The 23,530-nt window shown below is 45.4% G+C and overlaps 1 protein-coding gene across 1 annotated transcript in view; it reads left to right on the forward strand.

The window, feature by feature from the left end:
• The first annotated feature begins 820 nt into the window (after positions 1–820).
• The window catches only part of PRPS2 (phosphoribosyl pyrophosphate synthetase 2), a 30,767-nt gene continuing 8,057 nt past the window's right edge, over positions 821–23,530 (forward strand). The window contains exons 1-4 of the mRNA XM_070606235.1: positions 821–1,085; positions 7,353–7,536; positions 15,658–15,756; positions 16,453–16,577. Coding sequence (XP_070462336.1) covers positions 964–1,085; positions 7,353–7,536; positions 15,658–15,756; positions 16,453–16,577 — 530 coding nt within the window. The 5' untranslated portion in view covers positions 821–963. The remainder of the gene's footprint in view (positions 1,086–7,352; positions 7,537–15,657; positions 15,757–16,452; positions 16,578–23,530) is intronic.

The following is a 23,530-nucleotide window of genomic DNA, read 5'->3' on the forward strand; positions in this document are numbered from 1 at the left end:
ATAATTGAGGCTTTGTGTGCCAAGAGGCAAAATGGAGAGGATATTATGTAGGTACTTACATAATGAGAGAAAACAAATTTTCCCTATGTATTTATTGACGAGATCCAAAATATAATAACAATCAAGTACAAGTTTGCAGGACACACCTATTAATGAGAGGAAAGTTCTTTTGGAGGGGGATATTTCCCTTAATTGGGGTTCAAAGGTAGTGTAGCTATTATCGCGTAGATTGCAAACGTTCACTTATAAAAACAATGCTTAGCTCTCTGGTACAAACAGCTGCGCTATGGATCTGGCCCACGGGCCACAGTTTGCAGACCTTTGTAGTTGGACACTAGTCATCTGCAATGGGTTTAGGGGTATTCAGGGTTGCGGGTGAGGGTCGCTCCTGTTTGCGAGGCACCTCCATCGCCCCTTCCTTCCCCCTCCCTCGGTGTCCAGTTAACTTGGTTCATTGGCCCTCCCCCGCCAGGCAGGATAGAAAAGTCAAGATTGGGACCTACAAATGGCCCTCGGAGCAAGGGCAACTCTGTACTTCAGGACCACCCAGGGCCTTTCATCGGACCGCGGTCGGTGTGTGGACAGGCCCTCCAGCTCTCCTCCACTCCTGCGCCCCCTCCCTCTCTCGCTCCTCCAGCTTCTCCTCCCCCATCCCCAGCCTCTCCAATGCCTCTTCTCCTCCCCCCACCCCCGCGCCTCCTGCTCCTCCCTCCCCCACTAGCTCCTCCCTCCTCCACTAGCTCCTCCTCTGGGTCCCGCCGGGACGCTTTCCCGCTCCTCCACGCCACAGCTCCGCCCCCGAGCTCCGCCCCCTACAGCCCGCCTCCACGGCCCCGCCCCCAACCCCGCCTCCCAGGCTCCGCCCCCTGCAGCTCCTCCGGCTCCGCTCCTCCCTCAGTCCGGCCGCCGCGCTTTCCCGCTCCCGCCGCCGCTGCTCGTGCCGCCGCCGCCTCGCGCCCAGCCATGCCCAACATCGTGCTGTTCAGCGGCAGCTCGCACCAGGACCTGTCCCAGCGCGTGGCCGACCGGCTGGGCCTGGAGCTGGGCAAGGTGGTCACCAAGAAGTTCAGCAACCAGGAGACCAGGTGGGCGTCGCGCCGCCGGCCGGCCGGCCGGGCCGGGAAGGGCGCAGGGCGCGCGGCGGCGGGGCCGGGGTCGCCGCGCGCCCCCCCGGGACCCCCTCCGCGGCGCCCGCTCCCCCTTCCGGGGCGGGACGGCCACGGCGCGGCCTCCGCGCCACCGCCGCGGCGCCCGGGAGAAGCCCAGGAGGGCGGCCCCGGCCCGGAAGGGCGACCTCGGCGCGGTCACGGGGCGTCGGGGAGAGGTGGGCGCCGCGGGAGGGAGCCGCATCGGTGCCGGGCATGAGGGCAGGGACGTTTCCGCGTCGCTGCCGGCTGCTCCCGGACCCGGAGCGTGCGAGGGAAGGTTCCGCCCACGGCCCCGGCCGGGGCTGCGCACTAGATTCACCTGGGGCCATTTAAAACGCCGCTCCCCGCCCCGCCGCAGACGTTCGGATCCAGCGGGCTGGGCATCAGCGTGGTAGAAGCTCCCGGGTGACGTTCTTGAGCAGCCAGGCTGAAGACCGCTGGGTTAACCAGAGCGCATGGTTGGGCAGAGGGTTTAAAGAGCTTGAAAACTCCAGGGCGCACGTGCTGGGTTCCCTTGTGCTGCCTCCAGTTTTTCTGCCTCCAGCATGATGGAGTTGTAGCTTCTTCGTAGTTCTGGGATTCTGCTGTGTCCAGCAGCAAGGCTGTGGCTTGAGTGTAACTGCCACCCATGTCTCAGGTCCACCCGAAGTGGTTGCCTCTGCCAGTGAGGTCAAGCGGGTGGCCCCGTCAAGCTGGGTCGGGGGCTCCTTTTTCCACCTGCCTGAGTCCGCAAAGCTCTTTGACTAATTTCACGTTGGTCTCATTTTTCCCCCTCCCTTAAATGTTTGGCACTGTACACGGTTACTGATCATTTTATATCTTTGGCAAAGGTCCAATTCAACCGACGTTTTCAACAAGTGGTGCTGGAACAATTGGTGCGAGCTGCCAAGAAAATGAACCTCCATCCATACTCCCACCATTTCAAGAATTAACTTGAAATGGATCGTAGACCTGAAGTAAAACATAGAACTGAAAATTTCTGGAAGGAAACATGGGAGAAACTCTTGGTGACCTTGAGTTAGGCAAAAATTTCTTAGATAACCAAGGAATAATAATAATACATATGGAAAAGATGGAATTTGTTGTTGAGTCAGCTTTTTAGGATATGTGGATCCCTTCTTCCAGGTGGGCAATCACCATTACACGGCCCTGATAATAACCAAAGTGAGGAAACGTTTGTGGATGAGTGCTAGATGGTATAAATGCCGGGAGTCCTTCAGCCAAAGAATTCTGCTTTTCAGTTTAATACAGAAGTCTAGGAGAATGGGCAAGGGCTTTGGAGAAGGAGAGTATAGCTAGATGTGAATGCTGTGATATTTTGCCAGTCCTGTTCAAGTTTCAGTAGCTTAAAGAGGAATGGGATAAGCACAACCAGAGGCGCTGGCAACTAGAATATACAACTATGTGGGTGGGGGGGGGGGGGGGCGGCGGGGGGGGGGGCAGGCGGTTTGGGGAGAAGAAAAAAAGATTGGCAACAGATGTTAGCTCAGGTGCCAATCTTTAAAAAAGAAGACTAGGATAATAGTTTTTGTTCAGGAGGTGATGTCATGTAAGTAAAGGACCAATTTCTGGATGAAGTGGGTTTTGAAAGCAAATATGTTGCCCTTCCATGTTATCTTAGCACAGCCCAATCCTTTGCTGTTAAAGAGCATGGTTAATCTAGACCAGAAGTCCATTGCGGAGTCGCTGTTGGATTTCTGCTCAAAATGATTATACTGTTGGGTGAAACTCAGACATTGAAGTATGATTGTTTATATGCTTGTTTGAAATGTAAAGCAGACCCCATTTTATTTGATTTTGAACGTTTTATAACCATCAACTGATAATTAGAAATCATGAGGTCTCGAAAACCACTCAAGATGAAGTCTGGGAATTGCTCCTGTAGTTACATTTTATGTTTTTGATATCTCGAGTGTAAAAGGTTAACTTCCTGACTTTTCTCTTTCCCATGAGCCATCTAGGTCCGGAGTTGAGTTTTACAAACAGTCCTCTCCATACTAGTACGCTGCTAGTGATCCGGTTTTTAATGTGTGGTCTTAGAGATGAGAAACAAAAGGAAGAGAAAATTGATTGAACTCATGTCAGGGGCCCCTTCCTGAATCTGTTGCTGAGCCAGGACCAGAAGTCTGGTGTGCTGTCCCCTGGTCATCACTCCTTCCATTCCCCATTTTTAAAACACTACCTAATCAGACACAGAGCCTCCTGGTTTTCCCTTCTCATCTCTAAATCATTTCAGATATGCAGGGAGGTGTCTGCCCAGCTTTACTATAGGCTGCTGAAATCCCACGATGTCTCCTAGGACAGCACTGATGGTGGTGTCTAAGATTAGCCTGTTGTAGCATTTTATCCTGGTCGGTTGACCTGCCCCCAGAGTCCTTAGCTGTATTGAAAGACCCGAAGTTCTGGTTATCAATGTTGTGTAACAAATCATCCCAGAACTTAACTGCTTAAAACAGCAATTGGTTATTTGACTTACAGACCCGCAATTGGGGCAGGGCTCAGCAGGGAAGGCTTGTTTCTGCCCCAAGTGGTGGCATTTAGGACAGTTAAGTGGGGCTAGAGGAGTCACTCCTAAGATGGCTCACTCATATGGCTAGTAAGTTGGTACTAGCTTTTGCCTGGGAGCTTGATTAACAACCTCAGTACCTCTCCACAGGGCTGCTTGGGCTTCCTTATGGCATGGAAGACAGGAAGTGGAAGCTACCAGTCTGTTAAGGCCTGGACCCTGAAGTTGGTGCATCATCACTTCTGTGACATTCTATTGTCAAGCACAGAGTCCTCCCAAATCCAAGGGGAGGGGACATAGACCTCACTTCTTCATGGGAAAAGTGTTAAAGTGTCTGTGGCCATCTTTTAATTATCACACCCATTCATTGTTGAGTCAGATAAACTCATCTGCTTTCCTATTTCAGAATCAGTAAAGATCCTGTGTCTGAACGGCGAATGGATGCTACCTTCTGGCCATAGTTTTTAAAAGACCTAGAATAAAGATCAGTCGTGATCATCTTTATGAGTAGAAGCAGGAATAGCTTTGGAAAAAATGTTGCCATGGTGATGGTATTTTCCGTCTTCCTCTGGACTGCTAGTCATATGGGGATTGAGGTTCCTTAGGAATAATAGGCCAGTGAGGCTGATCTTTTGGGATAAACAGTCATAACACCAGGAGTTGGCAAACGTGTTCTGTAATGGGCAAGATAGTAAATATTTTAGGCCTTGCGAGCCCATGTTGTCTCTGTTGCTGCTGATTCTTACAGTTGTGTAGGTTAGGAGTCCATCATGGGTCACTGTGTTCCTTTCTGGAGGCTCTGGGGGAATCGCTTCCCTGGTGTTTCCCAGGTTTTAGAGGCTGCCTGCATTCCTTGGCTCTTGGCCCCTTCCGTCTTCAAAGCCAGCAGTATAGCACCTTTCTGACCCTGCTTCAGTCCTCATATCTTTTTCTGATTCTGACCTCTTCTGTCTCCCTCTTCCATTTTTAAGGACCCTTGTGATTACATTGGGCCTGCTCGAATAATCCAGGATAATCTCCATATTTTAAGATCAGCTGATTAGTAATTTTAATTCCATCTGCCAACATGTTTCCCCTTTGCCATGTAAACTAACATAGTCCAAGGTTCCAGGAATTAGGACATAGACATCTTTGAGGGGCCCTTATTCTGCCCACCACGCCATTCTGAGCTCGTGGACTGTAGATTGTCGACCCCTGAGCTATGTAAGAAAGTGATTTCCAAATTGACGTCATCTCACAGTTGATAACAATATTCACAAAGGAATTACATTTAGCTCCTTAGGACTCAAAATAGGAGGGCGAACATAGAATTGTGTCTGTCCCTGTCGTCCTGAGGTTGGCATTGTACTATTCCCACCCATAGCAGAGAACTTGCAAGAATGACCCACTGCTACCAAAACTCATTTTCAGATCATGTCAACTTGAGAAACTTCATTTTTCTCTTCTGATTATGCTATTTGAAGTTGGGTAGAAGCTTCTGTTGATTCAGATAGACTACTACCTGGTATCCCAAATGTCAACTTATTTTTAAATTTTGTTTGGGAATAATTGACTCTTTTAATAAAATAATATCATTGGGTATAATTGGCTTCTGATAGGAGGAGAGATAAGAGTATTTACATGCCTTACTTATTGTATTTTTTTAATTTATTTTTTTGTGAGGAAGATTGGCCCTGAGCTAACGTCTGTTGCCAATCCTCGTCTTGTTTTTTGCTTAAGGAAGATTGTCGCTGAGCCAACATCTGTGCCAGTCTTCCTCCATTTTATGTGGGATGCTGCCACAGCATGGCCGATGAACAGTGCTCTGTCTGTGCCTGGGATCTGAACCTGCAAACCCTGGGCCACCGAGGCGGAGTGTGCGAACTTAACCACTAAGCCACCAGGCCTACCCTCTCTCACTTATAATTTAAAAATAAGATTCATTAAATTTCTTTTCTGGGTGAGCCTTCAATTTACAGTCAGTTCTGCTGTAATGTGACATATGTGTTCCTAAAAATCACCATGCTATGCAAAATCATACAATAAAAACCATAAGGTTTTTGGGAAAAATGGGGTTGAGATGCAACAGTCAAAACTTCCTCAGTGTCATATTAAAAAAAGATGGGAACATACAAAAAATGGTAAAACACTGTTCCATATATTACGTGTTTGAAAAATACATAAATGCGACAATAAATGTGGCACTTGGCATTGAAAAACACCTGCAGCTTGCTTGTTGAAGCGTGTGTGTGTGTAGTTTTTCTAAGTGGCTCCATTCAGCTGGATGCAGTGCAGTCTTCTGCATTCCCATCTTAGGATGTGAGGTCGTGCGTAGGCCAACGCAAAATTCATGTTATGCTCAAATTGTTCCTAGGATATCAGTTGTTGGAACAAATTTCCCTTTTGAAAACAAGCGTTGTAGCAGAGCTGACGGTCTCTTTGGTTCTTAGGAAGTGTTCTGTGAAGGGCCTGCCTGAGCACAGGGCACGATTTTGCTTTTCTTCCCATGGAAGGCACATGCCAGTGAGGGGTGGCTCGCTCTCATGTTGAATGCTCAGAATTCTATGCCTGAAATACAGAAATTTTCCAATAGGCAATTTTCAAAGACTTTCAAAGCTCCCATCCACACTTTCTCAAGAAGCTACTGGAGGATGCCAACCAGAAAAACAAGGAAGTACATCAAGAAAGAGGATACAGAAAGTGGGAAATCGAGTGTGAGAGAGGGGTGTGGGGACTCCCCAGGGGGCAGCTGTGCACAGGGAGAAAGAGAACCCAGGCCAGCCAGCTCTGGGAGAAACCTGGGTAGGACAATGGAACGGAGATCGCACTGGAGGCCTCTGACATCACGGGATTTGGATCGTTAGCCAAGTGTTGAACATGGAATTTATATTCAGTACTTAGAAAACTTGGATGAAAAGGTAGGATAATTTCCTCCAGGGTAAAACAAACCAAAAACAATGTGCATAAAAGGGCAGTATTGCTTCCAGTGTACTCTGTGGCTCACCTCTGAAGAGCATGTCCACGGTGAAAATGCAGACCTCATATTTGGTTAGGATATTGGTCTGTGTTGGGATGATGGAGCGATGAGACAGGAAGGCTGCACAGCATGCAGGGGATGGGACGGGGAGGAAAGAGGGTTGAGTCCTCATCTTCATAGTGAGAAGTCAACCCATGATGCCTGAAATGAAAAAGCAAGATGAAACAATACAACCCTATTAGCTCGAGACTTGAAGATAGATATCTAAAACCACATCAAGAGTTGAAATTGGTTGCCTCTGGGCTATTTATTTGTTATGAGCCTTACAGGATGATTTGAATTTTTTAAGCAGTGTGTATCTGTAACTTGAATAACAGTAAAAAACAAACTAATCATAATATTTAGCAGAAAAGAGTTAACAGAATCAAGACGAATTTCTAAAGAGCGTATAAGATCCCCTTTGCACGTGTTGTCACAGCATGTTGTTGGGGGCAGTGAGGTCAACCCGTGTGACTCCACCAGGGGAGGACCCTGGAGGCTTGCGCCTGGTTTCCCCGGGACTTCATCCTGTGCGTCTTCCCTTTGCTGATTTTGCCCTGTGTCCTTCCACTGTGATGAATCATAGTTGTGAGTACAACTGTATGCTGGGTCCTGGCGACTCATCACACCCTGGGGGGGTCTTGGGGACTCCCAAGACGGAAGTATACTTTAATATTAACAGATGGCGTTGTCCTTTTCCTAGCGTGGAGATTGGTGAAAGCGTGAGAGGGGAAGATGTCTACATCATCCAGAGTGGCTGTGGCGAAATCAACGACAACCTGATGGAGCTCCTCATCATGATCAACGCCTGCAAGATCGCCTCCTCGTCCAGGGTGACCGCGGTGATCCCGTGTTTTCCATACGCCCGACAAGATAAAAAGGACAAGGTATGGGGGTTGTGTCCTCTTGGAGGAGCCTGCTCTGGGTCAACGTCTGTGTTTTATTCCTCACATGTTATCTCAGAATCTGCAAAATGTTTGCTTTCTGTTTTAATGGTCGAGTAAATATGCCTTCTCATCTTGGCTTTTTCAAAGGTTGCTCTTTGAACCAGCCCTCATGTTAACGTTTATAGATACAGAAACAGATAAAGCATATTTTTGCGGGTATTAAAATACCATTATAGACCTTGTGATGAAATTGTTGTGTATCTTCGGTAGTGGATAGAACGAAATAGACACACACGCCCAGTGAGTGCAGAAAACTGGGGCAATCGGAATCAGAATCAGATCAGTGGATTGTATCCATGTCGGTATCCTGGTTGGGATATTGTACGGTGAAGTTTAATTTTAAAACTATACCGTTGCCTCTTTTTAGCCTTTCAAGAAGAATGAAGTTAATGTTGTTTATTCTTTTAGCAACACTAGCACTATCGGAGGTCTGAGTTTCTAGAAGAAATTGAAGAGGATATGGTCTCTGCCTTCAAGGAAAATCAGAGAAGTCGGAGTTTGAGGGGAACGATAAAGGGGGTTGTGTGAGTTTCCCAGGGCTGCTGTAATGGAGTACTACAGACTGGGTGGCTCAGAACAACAGAAATGTATTCTCTCAGAGTTCTGGGGGCCAGACGTCAGAAAGCAGGCTGTCAGCAGGACTGGACTCCCTCTGAAGACTCTAGCGGGGAAGGCTTCTTTGCCCCTTCCGGTTTCTGGTGCCTCCTGGCATGCCTTGGCTTCTGGTGGCATCACTCCTATCTCTACCTGTGTCTTCACAGGGCCTTCTTCCCTGTGTCTCTGGTATCCTTTCCTCTTTTATAAAAGGACAGTCATTGGCTTTAGGGCCCATCCTAACCCAGAATGACCTCATCTTGACCTTTACCTTAGTTATATTTGCAAAGACCCTCTTTCCAAATGAGGTCCTATTCTAAGGTTCTGGGTGGATGAGTTTTTGGGGATCCCGTTCAGCCCCCTGCGGGGATCAACTCTTGAGCCGTTTTCTGCTCTGTATCTTAGGAAGAGATGTTCAGTCGGGTTCTGCGTGCATCCTTCCCAGTTTACAAGGCACACTGCTGTTCTGTGATGTGGTAACTCATTAGGAGACAGGTTTCCCCCAATACACCTCCGTTTACCTCCATAGTTCATTTTCTGAAACAGCGTAAATTTCCAAACAGCACACACAATCCCCTCATATATGAGAAAATTTCTTTATAAATTTGAATTCATATACCAAGGTTCCCCTAAATTTTAATGCCAAACTCTTCAGGTGTGGTTTCCAGACCTCTTGCTGAACACAGCTTAGTTAATGTTTCACTAAAAATTTGATCTCCAGAACTCCATTCCACACTGGAGATGTGATTTACCATATATGTTAGAAGGTGTCAGCAACCTTTTTCCATAAAGGCTGTATGGCCTCTGTGGTAATTACTGAGCTCTGGTTGTCCCTCAAAGACAGACAGACAATACATAAATGAATGGCAGTATGATAAAACTTATTTGTGGACACTGAAATGTGAATCTCATATCATTGTTGCCTGCCAGGAAATGCTCTTTTGATTTTTTTTCAACTAGTTAGTCACGTGAAAACCATTATTGGATCACAAGCAGTGCAGAAACAAGTGGCTGGTTGGACTTGACCCGCGGGCCACAGTTTGCTGAGCCCTGGAGTAGAGCATTGATTGGTCGATGTGTGTGTGTGGCTGTCACTTTGTGACTCAGCTTTAGCTTATGAGCCGCTGAAACCTCAGGTCACACGTGCTGCTGTGAAGCATTGGCCCTCTCACTTGTTATTTATGGAGCTTCTTTCATTCTAAACTTGATTTGAAAGTTTTATGTGCATTTTTAGGTGCTAAATTTCAGTTTATTCATTTTGTCCCATCGAAATGGTCTTTTGTCTTAGTTATCCCTCCTATCTGTGTGTTCCCATGGGATTGTTGAGCATCTTCATCTTTGTCCATGCCATAAAGGGCTAATATTCTGCCACTGTTTCTCTTCCGCTTGACAGGAGGTTTAGTAAATTCTATATTCTCTAATTCGGAATCAGGTTCTCCTTTGTTTCTAGTAGCTTTTGCATTTGGTGCTAAGATACTTGATACATTTTTATCTTCAGTAAATGATTTCTTTTATCATTACATGGCCCTTTCCCACCCTGTGGTGAGTTGTAATCCTAACTCCTTTGATACAAATATTGAGCCGCCTGCATTTTTTGCTTGCAAATATCTGATTTGCAGTTACTTCTGTAAGATTGTATTTTCAAACTTTGTTTCTTATGTTTATTCATAATGAAGTCTTTGTTGTAAAGAGAAACTAGCACTATCTGGGAAGGGCCGACTCCTGCCTTACAGGGGAGGGGCCGGCCGTCCTGGCCTCTGGCCTCTGGCCTCTGGCCTCTGCTTGCCAGCAGTGCCTCCTACTGCTGTGCTGACAAAAAGAGCCCTCAGAATTCTCACACTCGGATGGGTTTAACTGTCCTGTGGAACTGCATTGCCTTCCGACCAGCTCTTTATCCGTTTTCCTATTGTGGGGCATGTAGATGAGTTTTCCATTTGGGGCCATTTCAGGCATGTTTCTTTCCTTCCTTTTGCTCTTTCTTAATCACTTTGCTGTAAGTGTGTTTCTTAAAAACGACATGGGAGCTGCTTTTCGTTTTTAACCCAATCAGACAATTCCATGACTTTCCGAACTTAACTGCCGATGGAAGAGAGAAGACGCTCCCCATCAACGCCACAAGCAAGGATGTGATAACAATTGAGAAACGGCATGAATGGCGACCGAGGGAATCCTGAGTTCAGAAATTGTGAGGCTTGTTGTTAGAGAAACTGATAGAAAAGAAGGAATCAGAGAAGGCTATATTAGTTTCCTAGGGCTGCTGTAAGAAATGACTGTAAACTGAGTGACCTAAAACAACAGAAATGCCTTCTCTCACAGTTCTGGAGGCCACAAGGCACAAAGCCAGGTGCGGCAGAGCCACGCCCCTTCCCAAGGCTCTGGGGGAGGGTCCTTCCTGGTCTCTTCCAACTTCTGGTAGCTGCCGCATTCCTTGGCTTGAGGCTGGGTTACTCCAACCTCTGCTTCCACCTTCACGTGGCCTTCTCTTGTCTCTGTCAAACCTCCCTGTTTAAGAATACATGCGATAGCATCTAGGGCCCTCCAGGATAGTCTCCCGCTCTCACAATCCTTGATTTAATCACATCTGCCAAGACCCTTTTTCCAAATAAGGTGACTGTTACACAGGTTCCCGGGATTGGGACCTGGTGTCTTTGGGGCCACCATTCAGCCCACTCCACGGGACCTTGAAGGAAGTCACTGATGTGTTAATAAGTGGGTATTTTCAGGACAGTTCAAGCTGTGAGGCAGTCAGTTATCATCTAAGCCAGAATACCTGAGAGCTTGAAAGGGGACTCTGAATAATTATGCCCAGAAACAAGTGTCCATCCCAAATGTCCCGGGCTAGTGTGACACATGGCCACCCTTTGTGTAGGCCTGTAGCTTTGGGCCTGACCTCGGAGATGGCCAAGACGTGTAGATTATCCGGGCCCTCTCGTTTCTCACACGTCTCTGTAGTGAGTGTGACTTGTAAGGAGAGAGTTTCATTCTTTCACCAAACTGGTCGAAAGGGAAATTCTTAATTTTGTCTATCATTTGAGGTATGCCTTTGTATTTTTAAAATTGCTGCTAATAGTTTTTCTACCCATTTCTTTCCTTCGGGCAAATGGATTGGCTTTGTATCGGGGAAACTGTGTTGAAGTGAGGGTAATGAGGGGTTTGGTAAGCGCTTAAGAGAAATGGCCTGAGCCCATCAGCATCCTTCATTTACCAGGCAGGGTGAGCCATGAGGGGGCAGGGTGATGGGCAAAGATGCTTCCTTCCCCTTTTGCTTCCCTCAGGTAGGCTAAAGGCCACGTAGTGTTTGAATGGGATGAGAGGTCATAGCCACACTTGCTCTCTGGGCTCGGAAAGAAGATTCTCCTCCTTGGCCACAGGAGGAGCCCTGGGCACTCCCCTCCTCCCAACTTTCTCTTGTCCTTTTCCTTCCCATGGGACTGTATTGCCTGTGACATCTAAGACACAGTGAAATTCCATGTCATTGATCTACTTAGAGTTATCTGCAAAGAACCCCAGAAAAAGCTACAGCCTTTTAACTGTATTTAAAGCTTCTGTCATTATTTTTAATTTCACTGCTTTTTTTTTTTTTAAATTCTCCCCAAAGCCCCAGCATAGATGTATATCCTCGTTGTAAGTCCCTCTAGTTCTTGTATGTGGGATGCTGCCACCACATGGCTTGATGAGCAGTGTGTAGGTCCACATCCAGGATCTGAACTAATGAACCCCGGGCTGCCAAAGCAGACCACGTGAACTTGACCGCTACACCACCAGGCCAGCCTCTCACTGCTTCTTTTTGAGCAAGGCCTGTACATCTGTAAAATTTAATTTTTGGTTTTATTTGTATGTGCAGGAAACCAGAGGATAAGTTCTGATAGCGAAGGAATGGTTTCATAATTTAAGACACATTAGCACAGTATAAATACTAACATGGAAAAATGAGGATGATAGAGTATTCATTGTAAAAGGCGTGGTGCAGAGTGGTCTGAGCTCCGGGGTTACAACTGTCGAATCAAGTGGATTCAGGTTTGAATTTCAGTGCCATTATTTACGCAGTTTATCCTTTGTAAAAATAGCCTAAACTCTGCACGTTCTTTAGTTTCCTCATCTGTAAATTAAGGATAGTATTTGCTACCATTTATAAAGTGCTTAGCATAGAATACACAAGTGGGTAGACTTTCCAAAAAGAGCCAAGCATCAAATCTTTTAGGCTTTCTGGCCCACCGGGGTCCATCTTGCACTAGCTCAACTCCACCATTTTGGCATGAGAGCAGCCATATATAGCATGTAAATGAAGGCTGTGTTCTAATAAAAACTTATTTATGGACATTCAAATGTGAATTTCACATACTTTTCAAATGTCACAAAATATTGTTCTTTTGATTGTTTTCAACTACTTAAAAATGTAAAAACCATCTTAGCTCACAGGTTGTACGAAAACAGACCACAGGCTGGGTTTGGCCCATGGGCTGCAGTCTGCTGACACCTACTATAATGGACACACAGTGATTGCTGGTTTCCTTCCCTGGTGAAAACAGTATGACGTGGGCAAGGCTGGAAATAATTACTTTGGAGGGGATAGAGGACTTGTAGCTTTTTTCAAAATCGTTTTCAAAGTTATGTTCTCTTTTTAGTGATAAAATTGTTACTTTTTGTTTCTTAGCCAGAAAAATGGAGGACACTTGTCCTGACACAAATTTCTACAATCTTGTAAATGTTTAAAGCTTATCATATTTACGCTTTTAGCAGGGCGGCATCTGATGCATTGAATAAGATCTGGAATGATCGGAGAGTCTTTGTCATCATTGGAGTGGTGCACGAAATGTTGGACCTTTCTCCGTTTCTCATTCATGGAGTCAAATGTTTTATTTTGGGTTACCGTATCTTGACTCCACCTTCGTTGAAATGCCATACTAATTTTTCTCTTAATTGGCTGTAAAGTCAGTTAACTGGTAAATCCTTTTTCCTGAAAGATGGAATTGGGTATTGATCCACATCATGAAGCCGGCACAATAACCAAATTTGTAAACAAGAACTGAGAAAGGAAATCAGAAAATAAGAATTTAGAAGTTAGCCCTGTGGTTTGGATCTCAGAAGTAGGAAATGCTCGATGCTGCTGGGAGAGAAGAACGGAGGAATCTTTTTGCCGGTTATAAAATTATAGGAAGAGCCCCAAATTGATTAGTGTTGCGAGTCAGATTCTATTACAAAGAAGTCCCAGTGATCACTTTGTTCCCTTTAATTATCCTGGAACTATCGTAGACTAAATAATTCTCACAATCAGTGAGGCTAATGACTAAGCCTTGGAAACTGGTGTTATAGAGATTCTGTTATTAAATATGTATTGAACTGTCATATGCAGGGTACAGAGCTGTGTGCTGTAGCTGATGTGAAACTCTCCAAAGCTGATTTTTGCCCTTGAGGGACGCATAGTCTAGCTGTGCACTATGACATCCGTACATATAATATCTTCTAATGTCAGTCTTTCAGCAGGCACATAAGGTGGTCCCAAATGGTGGGGCCAAGCGCTTCGCCGATGCTGTGCCCCTTTAGAGGGGACAGATCGTTTCTCTCTGGAGTTCTTGGAGTGCCTTAAAGTTTGGAGATTTGAACCAGATCTCGAGGATCAAATGCATTGACTCAGCAGAGATGGGGGTGGAGTGGGGACAAGGCAGGTGTGTGGGTGTAGCTGGGGTAAGGCTTGAAGTGTTCTCCAGAGAAGGGAGAGCGGGCCTACAGACCCGAGGGAGGACCCGTGGAGCTGGGGCCTGGAGGAGGACCAGCTCTCGGTAGCTGGAGCCAGACTGGCCGGGGGGCTTTTTACCCCAAAGGCAACGTGGAACAGAACTGGGGAGTTAAAGGATGGATACATGAGTTAGAATATGTAGTTAGCTGAGAAGGTTGAAAATTTTTTTAAAAATTAGAAAAACATTTTCCCCTAATCTCACTTTCTAGAAACATCTACCATTAACATTTTGGTGTGTTTACTCTCATTCTTTGTGTGTTGAAAGAAATGTGTGTGTGTCTAAATATGTGCGTATGTATATTATTATAAAGTAATAGATTTCTTTTTTTAAAAAAGAATGGTGTATTAGAGAAAATACAAATAATCTGTTAATATTGTGATGTAATTCCTTCCTGTGTGTGTTTTTACATGAGTGTACTCTGTGTGTGTGTGTGTGTGTGTGTGTGTATTTAACAGGGATCGTTTATTACTATTTTTTTCCAAAGATTTTATTTTTTCCTTTTTCTCCCCAAAGCCCCCAGTACATAGTTGTATATTCTTCGTTGTGGGTCCTTCTAGTTGTGGCATGTGGGACGCTGCCTCAGCGTGGTTTGATGAGCAGTGCCATGTCTGCACCCAGGATTCGAACCAACGAAACACTGGGCTCGCTGCAGCCGAGCGCGCGAACTTAACCACTCGGCCACGGGGCCAGCCCCCATTTGTTACTATTTTGAATGAAATCTTCTTTTAAGCTTGTATTTTCTTTTTTGTGGCTGGTGTATGGGAATACTGTTGTTTACAGCACAGTGTTGAACTCTTTTCCTAGGTCTAGTCATATGTCTGTATAGTCCCTTGGATTGTTTTGATGTGGACAGTTATTGTCCATAATTTCTGATGTGGAAGCTAAGGCTGTGGAGAACTTAGGTAACTTTAAAGGGAATACAGTATCAGTGTCACGATGCCTCCTTCTCTAAATATTAAATCGTCCGTCACCTTAAGCTGTTCTTCCTTTGATCTGGTTTTTGTTTAATTTGTGACAGCATTAGCTTCCAGCCGCAGCATGTAAACTCTTCTTTAAGAGCTGGCCTTGGCCTTCAGGGCTCGCAGGACGTGGCCCCGCCTCCCCTTCCCGCATTCCCTTCCTCTCTCCCCTGGACCACTGCCTGTAGCCGTGCTGGACTTTATTCAGTCCCTGCAGGTAACCTGTCAGCCTCAGTGATGTCACACATGCCACTCTTTCTGGAACACTGGTCTCCCTGCTTCTGCCAGCCTTGCCTTGAAAGCAGTTTCCTCCGAGGGGCCTCTGACAGCCGGCCTCTTTGAACTTGATACCCGTCGTGCTGTCGTTTCTCTCAGGACCTCTTATTCTACACACTTGTCACGATTTGAATTACACCAATTGTGATGTTACATGTCTATGTGTTTAATTGTTTCCTGGTTTGATATTTATTCTCTATGCCCAGTGTCAAGTATTTGCCTCACAACAGTATATGTAAATAGTAAATATTTGGTGAATAAAATGGAATGAATATCTTTTGTTGTTATAACGTGTAATTTTCTTCATTGTTATGAATAATTAAACAAGTATTAACTAGTTTAATAATTTTAAATTATTGATGTTAATTTTATTAATGTGTAATAAATCATCTGTGGTTTATCTTTCTCCTGTAAGTCTTAGTGGGAGGCATCTAAATGTATGCGTCTCGTCCCTTCCCTTTTCCTGTTGTAAGACCCGTGTCTGTCTCTTTTAGAGTCGTGCTCCGATTTCTGCGAAGCTTGTGGCCAACATGCTGTCGGTGGCTGGGGCAGATCACATCATCACCATGGACCTGCATGCCTCTCAGATCCAGGTTCCGGCATTTTCTTTCTCGCCCTTCGTTGTGATCAGGGGCTTAATGCGAGTGGTTAAATCCTAAGTCTCTGTTAAGTTAAATAATTCTCTTAGGAGGTCATGGTACTCGTGTTTGAGTGTGCGAAGGCGACTCAGATTTCTGTCTTTGCTGAACTTGGCAATAGAATTTAATGTTGAGATCGCCTGTCTCCACCACCACCTTACTTCCGGTCAGTTTTGGAGGAGTGAGAATGGCTTCTTGGTGGTAAACCCTATAATTTCATCTCACCTTCTGGAAAATAATTAGAATGGCAGGGGTTGTAATGTATGTTTTTTAACCTCTTCATAAGCTAGTTCCTTCGTCTGTAAACCAGGCCAAGTTATACTGTCCTACTCTGTGCTATAGTGAAGGTGAGGTGTTTGGCTTATAAGAAGGTGCCTAAGAAACAACAGACTTCTTACCACTGCCCTGCAGAGCCATTCTCCTGTGCCTTAGAACATAGGGTCGTAAGACAGTAGAACGTGTCCCCAAAGATAACAGATTAGACTGAGCTGTGCTCCTGGAACGTATCTGGCTTTTGGTTTAATTCTGTTTAAATTCAGAAAACGGAGGCTGTTGAAGAGCTGACTTTTGAATAAAAAATTCAAATTTTACTTAATGAAAGAGAGTATCTTTTCAAAAACCCTGCAGTGTGACACTCACTTCTCCCCATAGGGATTCTTTGACATTCCCGTGGATAATTTGTACGCGGAGCCCGCAGTCCTGCAGTGGATCCGGGAGAACATCGCCCAGTGGAAGAACTGTATCATTGTTTCACCTGACGCAGGTGGAGCCAAAAGGTACTGCACAGGCCACGCGACGCCGATTTCTGCATTTGCCACTAGGTTTTTCGCCCTTCCTATGTACTAGATAAGGAAGCGTGTTTTAAATTGCTTAACACTTTATTTTGCAAATGACCAAGTACGTAGCCTACCAGCTTCACCTCCAGAGCAGAGAGCTGTCATCTTGTTAATATTTCATCATTTGTGAAAGAAAACACACACACACACACACACACATTTGTCTTCAGCAAAGAATGTGTTTTATTTGAGGTTTTTTTAAGTTATCTTTTTGTGATTATAAAAGTAATGAGCCTAATTGGAAAATTAGGCTTTTAATTAGCAACGCAGTTGACTAAGCTAGCCCTTCTTACTGTAAACACTTGGAAATAGTAGCCAAAATAGAACAGAATTTTTAAAAAGAAATCTGTGTCTGCAGAGCACCAAGAAAGAAAGGAAGCTTTCTAGGGCCAAGAAATAAAGAAGGGCTGAAAGGGGTGCTTGGGTGGCCTGGGGGCCAGGTGTCAGATCCAGGCAGGTGGGACTTGGGTGTTAACACCCACATAGGAGCCTCAAGAGAGAAGGGAGATGAAAGTTAGATCTCTCGCCTGCGGCCCGGAGGAAAGCTAGTCTTTGCCTGGGCATTTGAATGGAGGAGAAAATAGCCACCCATGAGAAATCAAACTGAAAGTCTGCGCCACAGGCAGATGTGCAGTGTGATATGCACTGCCCCCGTGGTGTAGGAATCCCTACACTAAGGAAATTCACATTGAAATTGGTCCCAGGGGGCTGACCCCGTGGTGTAGTGGTTAAATTCACATGCTCCGCTTCGGCGGCCCAGGGTTCGCCGGTTTGGATCCTGGGTGCAGATACACACTACTTATCAAGCCATGCTGAGGCGGTGTCCCACATATAAAATAGAGGATGATGGGCACGGGATGTTAGCTCAGGGCCAATCTTCCTCAGCAAGGAGAGGAGGATTGGTGGTGGATGTTAGCTCAAGGCTAATCTTCCTCAAGAAAAAAATTGGTCCCAGGCTGTAAAGCCACTGCAGAGGGAGAATTTCACTGGCCTGGCTGCTCAGTAAGCACTCCCCGCTGAAGACGACCTCGTGCCTGATGATCCAAGTTAGAGAACTGAGTGGGCCCAGCCCACCTGGAGCCAGCGCCTGTAGATAACAGGGCGGCGGGCAGCCAACACCATGGCGGGGTAGAAAATTGCTAGACTATAAAATGAGTAAGTTGACAGAGACTGACATGTCACTAGAAGCATCAGAGTGCAGGCCCACTGACTGGTGTAAGAAAATGGTGCTGAGCAGCCGATCTGGAGGGCTCTGCAGAGACTCAGGGCGTGGAGGAGCAGTCAGTCCAGGGAGCTCAGGGTCGGGGGTGCCGGTGGTAGAATGCTGAGGTGACGCAGAGTGCTACACTGTGGCCTGAGATGTGATGGCTGAAAGTGACCTGGGAGAACCGTGCAGCTGCTAGCTGGGAAGGGAAAAGGATGGAATGGAGTGGCAATGCTCAGCTAGGGGCCTCCATCAGGAAGGGAGAGATAAAGGAGACCTCTGTCCACCAGTCCAGTGAGAAAGCAAGGAAGGAAGCTGGTAAATGTGCGCTAGTAAGTGTGCGGTGAGAGTGAGCAGTGAGCAGCAGGCTTTGGAATAGCTTTAAAATGCAAGTGTCCATCCCTCATTTGCCTCCCTCATCTACCAGTGGCCCAGCTAAGACCTAGAATTGAGCTTAAAAGTTTGGGAGTAGCCCAGAAAACGAAGATCCTGATTCTTAGAAGAGCTCTGTCATGTGCTAAACTGCTGTTGCGACAGCTTTGGTTCCCAGCACGGAAGAGGAGGAAGAACGGGGGACAGCTGCAGATGGGCCTCTGACAGCAGCAGGTAGTGGCCGTTGATAGGAAGGAGACACGACGTATAAAAGACAGAAGCAGAAAGTTAACTTGCAAAGACCCCAGGCAGGCGGCCGACATGGTGGGGCACAGGGTGGGGAGCAGCCGTGTGTCCTAGCCCTCAGCCAGGCCTCCAGGGCGGAGCACACTCAGTGTGGTCTGCTTGAGAAGTCAGGGGAATGTGAGCAACATTTCGGAGTAATTTCTACTGGAAATGCTTGCAGTTTGCTTGGAAACTTAAGTCACACAGTGGAATCTGCATTCAAATGTGGCAAACCACTGGCCTGCTGGAAGGTTAGAGGTGAACAAGGGGGACGCGAGCGTCAGATGTAACTTGTTTTTAGTAACAGCTTTATTGAGATATAATTCACATATCTACAGTTCACTCATTCAAAGTGCCCAGGTCAGTGGTTTTTAGTATATTCACAGGTTTGTGCATCTATCACCACTGTCTAATTCCAGAACATTTCGTCAGTCCAGAAAGAAACCGCTACCCACTAGCAGGCACCCCCCGTTCCCTCTTCCTCCGGCCCCTGACCACCACTTAGCTACTTGCTGTCTATGGATTTGCCCCTCTGGGTGTTTTACATGTGGATGGATCATACGATATGTGGCTTTTGTGTCCGGCGTATTTCTTTTTTTAACCAGAAAAAATTACTTTGGTTAATAAGCCAAAAGAATAATAGATGCCACAAACTTATGTGGCCTTTTCTTTTCCTATGCCAACCCTATTTTTTATATATAGTCCAAAAATATACATGCACTTAGCAAACTTCAAACGGGAATGTCCCCATTTCACACAAATAAAAGGCTGTACACACTTCATCATTGTGTGTTTTAAAAACTTGCAGGGTCTTAGCAGTGATTGCACAGCTCTGCAGGAGGTCTGCTCTCTTCTTTCTTCCAGCTGGGTCACACTCCATTGTTTGCATGTCAGGATGCCTTTAAGGGGTCCCCGTCCATCCCTTGTAGGCACTGTTGTTTGCACTGTTGACACAGTCCTGCAGCACACACTGGCTTTCCCATTTTGTGTACCTGTGGAAGTAGGATTTGTTCTAGAACTGCAGTCACCGAGTCAAAGGGCACAGGCCATTTTGGTTTTGATGGACAATGCCAAAATTTGGTCTTTCACAGAAGAGGGACCAGTTGATATCCCCAAGTATGGATGCCAGTGAGTTTCCACACAGGCTCGCTCACACAGCGGATTACCAGGCTTTTCTCACTTCACAGATCAGATGAGTGATATACGCCATCTCTTCCTGTGGAGGCCGCTTGCTGTGGATAAGGTCAAGTGGCCCTTCTGTGTGTTTATTTTCTGTGAGGGTCTGTTGAGACCTCTTGCCTATTGTTCTATTGGCCCGAGGCCTTTTCCTCTGGATTGTTAGGAATGCTGCGCTGTGGGCAGGAGGTCACACCTCTGTTTCTTGTGTGTGTGTGTGTGTGTGTTGCAAATATTTCCCCAAGTTTTTCGTTTCTTCCCTTTTTGTATTTTTATTCTCTGCGGGACTTTTAAAACATACTTATGTAGTCATATTTATCTCTTTTTCACATTATGGCCTCTGGGTTTATGAAGGATTCACCCTTCTTGTAACATTTTTCTTCTCCTATGATTTCATATAGTTTAAGGATTGCCTTTTTTCATTTTAGTGTTCCAATTTTTCTTCCATCTGAAATTCATTTTAGAATAAAGAGTAAAATAAGAATCCAACTCTTTTTTTCCCTCCTAGCTATCTAGTTGTTCCAGGACTATTTTTTGAGCAATCCATCTTTTCCTATTGATTTGAAGCCCCAACTTTCATTGTATACCCCATCTACTTGCCAACCCCTGCTTTAAAAAAATGCACAATCAACTCACCAGAGTAAATGGCCGGGTTGAGATGCTGTTTTGTTCCGAGGCCCTTCAAAGCAGTCCCACTCCGCAATCCCCGCTCCCTCTGCCAGGAAAGTCAGGCTTTTTTGGGGTATACATTTCGGATTTTTTGCCACCTCCTTTCCTCTTTCCCAGAGTTTCTGCTACATGTCATTGTCATCCTCATATTCTACAGTAAGCTGTTTCCCAACTGACAGAACAGCCCAGCAAGTAACGCATGATATGTGCAGTTGACATTATCTGTGGTTTCTTTGCTTGATGCAACGAGTCATATTTCACCAAAGAAAACAGATACCTATCTGACAAATTGGAACTGCTCGCCTTAGAAAAAGCTTTGAGGCTTGACTCGTTCTGGGTAAAACTTAATATCACCACAAGAGGTCGCTCTTGGGTAGTCTGAAGCTTGATTGGGTTGACAGCAAAGGAAAAATAAACCTTAGAAGAAAATACACCTAGCACTGTTGAGATAATCAATATTAACATAAAACTAGTATGAGAAGTTGGTGAAACTAAATAATTCAGATTTAACTTTTATTGTTTTCCTTTTGGAAAGAAAGTAAATGTGTCTAAGAAATGGAAATCGCAGTATACATTATTTTTGTTCTAGCCTTTTCTACCTAAGATTTCTATGTGATACTTTGTCTCAACATCATTTGTTACGAATATATATTAAATCTCATGTATATACCTGGAAAATAAGAGTTGTAGCCTATTGAGGAATAGGAATGTTCTGGCAACCTAGGGGGCTTTTTGCATGGATATTTTCCTTTATTTCCTGCTTCTGACATGACCATTTGGTACCTGAAGTGGCTGGGGCTCCCCATTCATGTCCCATGCCTGGCTCCCCCAAAACCACATAGCTCAGCTTCTTGCCCTCACAGGCCTCCACCGCCTGCGCTGGGCTGTCTGTACCAGATCACCTGGCGGAAGCGTGAACACAGGTTATGCCTAAGTTTCAGAGGCAAGGAACTTCAGCCACAAATGGTGGTGTTTCCCAGCGTGGGGCTGCGGACTGGGTCCCTGCTGTGCTGAGATCTTCCTGGTCCTTACAAATAAACACAAAATTTAATGTGTATGCACATTGTATGCAAGCTATTCAAAGGATCTTTTCTTGGGAAAACCTGTCTGTGTTCTGAGAAACTGGCTTTCCTTAGTTGGAGTTTAAATGGCTTATCTTTTATGAAATTGGCCTATGGATAGTAGTGTAGGCTTTGAGGTGATGATGGGGCAAAATTTTTGTCAGCATTCAAATTAACTTTTTTTCTCAATTAAATCCTAGAGTTAGGAAACCAGTGGTAAATGGAGAGCTTTAGAAACAAAGGGTATTGACTAGAGCAACGTGGGTTGGGTTCCAGGCAGAAGGATGATTTTTCTAAGGATAGGAAGAACATGAGCCTCGTCATAGTAACGCTTCCTTTTGCTTCCAGGGACTTCGGAGATCAGAATTGACGTCTTACTGTCTTATGTAATCCAACAGTCTTTGTCTTTAACTGGGAAGTTTGACCCCTCTTCCGTTATGATTACTGACGTATTTGGATTCATGACCACCATCTTTTGTGCTTTAAAGCTGTTGTCCAGTGTAGTTTTTTCTTCTCTAAAAATTAGATATTGTTATTATTATTATTATACAATCAAGATAGTTTTAGATTTGTCCACATATTGACCAGTATTTTTGCTCCACATCCCCGCACTCCCCCACCAGTTAGATCTCAGTGTTTCTCTTATCATTTCCCTTTTGCTTCCATTGCCCTCTTTAGAATTTTCCCTAACTGATTGTATGTTGGAAGTGAATTCTCAGGTTGTATAATTTAGTGGAAAATATCTTTATTTTGCCCTTGTTCTTGAAAGATGGCTTTGCTGGATAGAGACTCCTAGGCTGACAGTTATTTCCTCTCGTCACGTGGAAGATACTGCTTCCCCAACTTCTGGTTCCGTGGTTGGCTTTGAGAGTTTGGCCATCGGTTTGATGGCTGCTCCTTTCTAGGTGACCTGTCTTCATCCTTTGCCTCTTTTAAGGTTTCCGCATCGTCTCTGGTTTTGTTACAGCTTGGGGATTCATTTGCTGGGCTCATTGGGTCAGAGGATTGGTGTCTTCCAATAGTCCTGGAAAATTCTCAGTCATTGTTCTTTGAATGTTGCCTCTTTCTTGTTCTTTTATCTCTTTCTAAACCTCCAGTTTTTCCTGTCACCTTCTCACTCTGTTCTTCCTGTCCCTTAGCTACTTTTTCATATTTTCTCTCTTTTGTCTCTTGGGCTGCTTTCTAGACAGTGTCTTCATCTCTGCTAATTTACTCATCCTCTCTTCAGGTGTATTTAAGCTCTTTACGTACCAAGTTTTTAATTTCAGATATAATATTTTTTCATTTCTGGAAATTGTCTTCTTTCTCAAGTCATGATTGCTCATTCTTTGTATAGTCCTTTCATCCTTATCCAAGCTTCTATTTTCTTTCTCTCAAACATAGAAAGCAATCATTTCTTGTTCTTTCTTGGCTAATTCCAGTGTCTGATGTTTTGCTGTTGTGACTGTCCCCAGTTGTTTCTGGTGGCCCTCACTGTGCGGGCCTTGCTTCCTTGGATGTTTTGTGACTCTCCTGTGAATCCTTCATCTTCCTTGGAATTTTATCATCATAATCCTTCAGAGAGGATTTGCACTTGTTGCCAAACCCCTGGGGTACTACCCCAAGGTGTCACTTAGGATTGAATTCTCCACTTGGGAGTTTTTGTCATACATGTCATAGGAGTTTGGACGAACAACCCTCAGGAGAGCTGACTTGTGGTTTGGAACTGTCTCTCGAGAGAGAGAACTCACCCCCTCCGCTTAGCGTGGAGTGTGAGACAGACAAGTGTCCTCGCTGTCCCCACCTGGGCAGCAGGTTTATTTTTCCCTCATTATTCTGAAGGGATAAACTTTGGCCGGTGTCCCCTTGGTACGCAGGGTCTCCTGTTAGACTCCAGCTCAGCTGAGCCCTAGGCACCCCCCTCCCCCCATGTCTCCGCCATCAAAACAGAAGCTCAGGATCATTCAGGGTTCCTCAGTGCCCTCAGGGCAGGAACTTAGCTGCGTGCTAGCTCTTTGGGATAACCTACCTTTATATTCTCTGCCTCTGAAGATTCCTGCTACCATTCCAGCTCAGTGATGCCCTTAGAAAGAGCCTTCCCTTTGTAATCTAGCCTCGTAGTTGTTTCCCTCGGGAAGGGTAACCAG

The sequence above is a fragment of the Equus przewalskii genome, chromosome X, assembly GCF_037783145.1.
Source record: "Equus przewalskii isolate Varuska chromosome X, EquPr2, whole genome shotgun sequence".
NCBI classification, from domain to species: domain Eukaryota; kingdom Metazoa; phylum Chordata; class Mammalia; order Perissodactyla; family Equidae; genus Equus; species Equus przewalskii.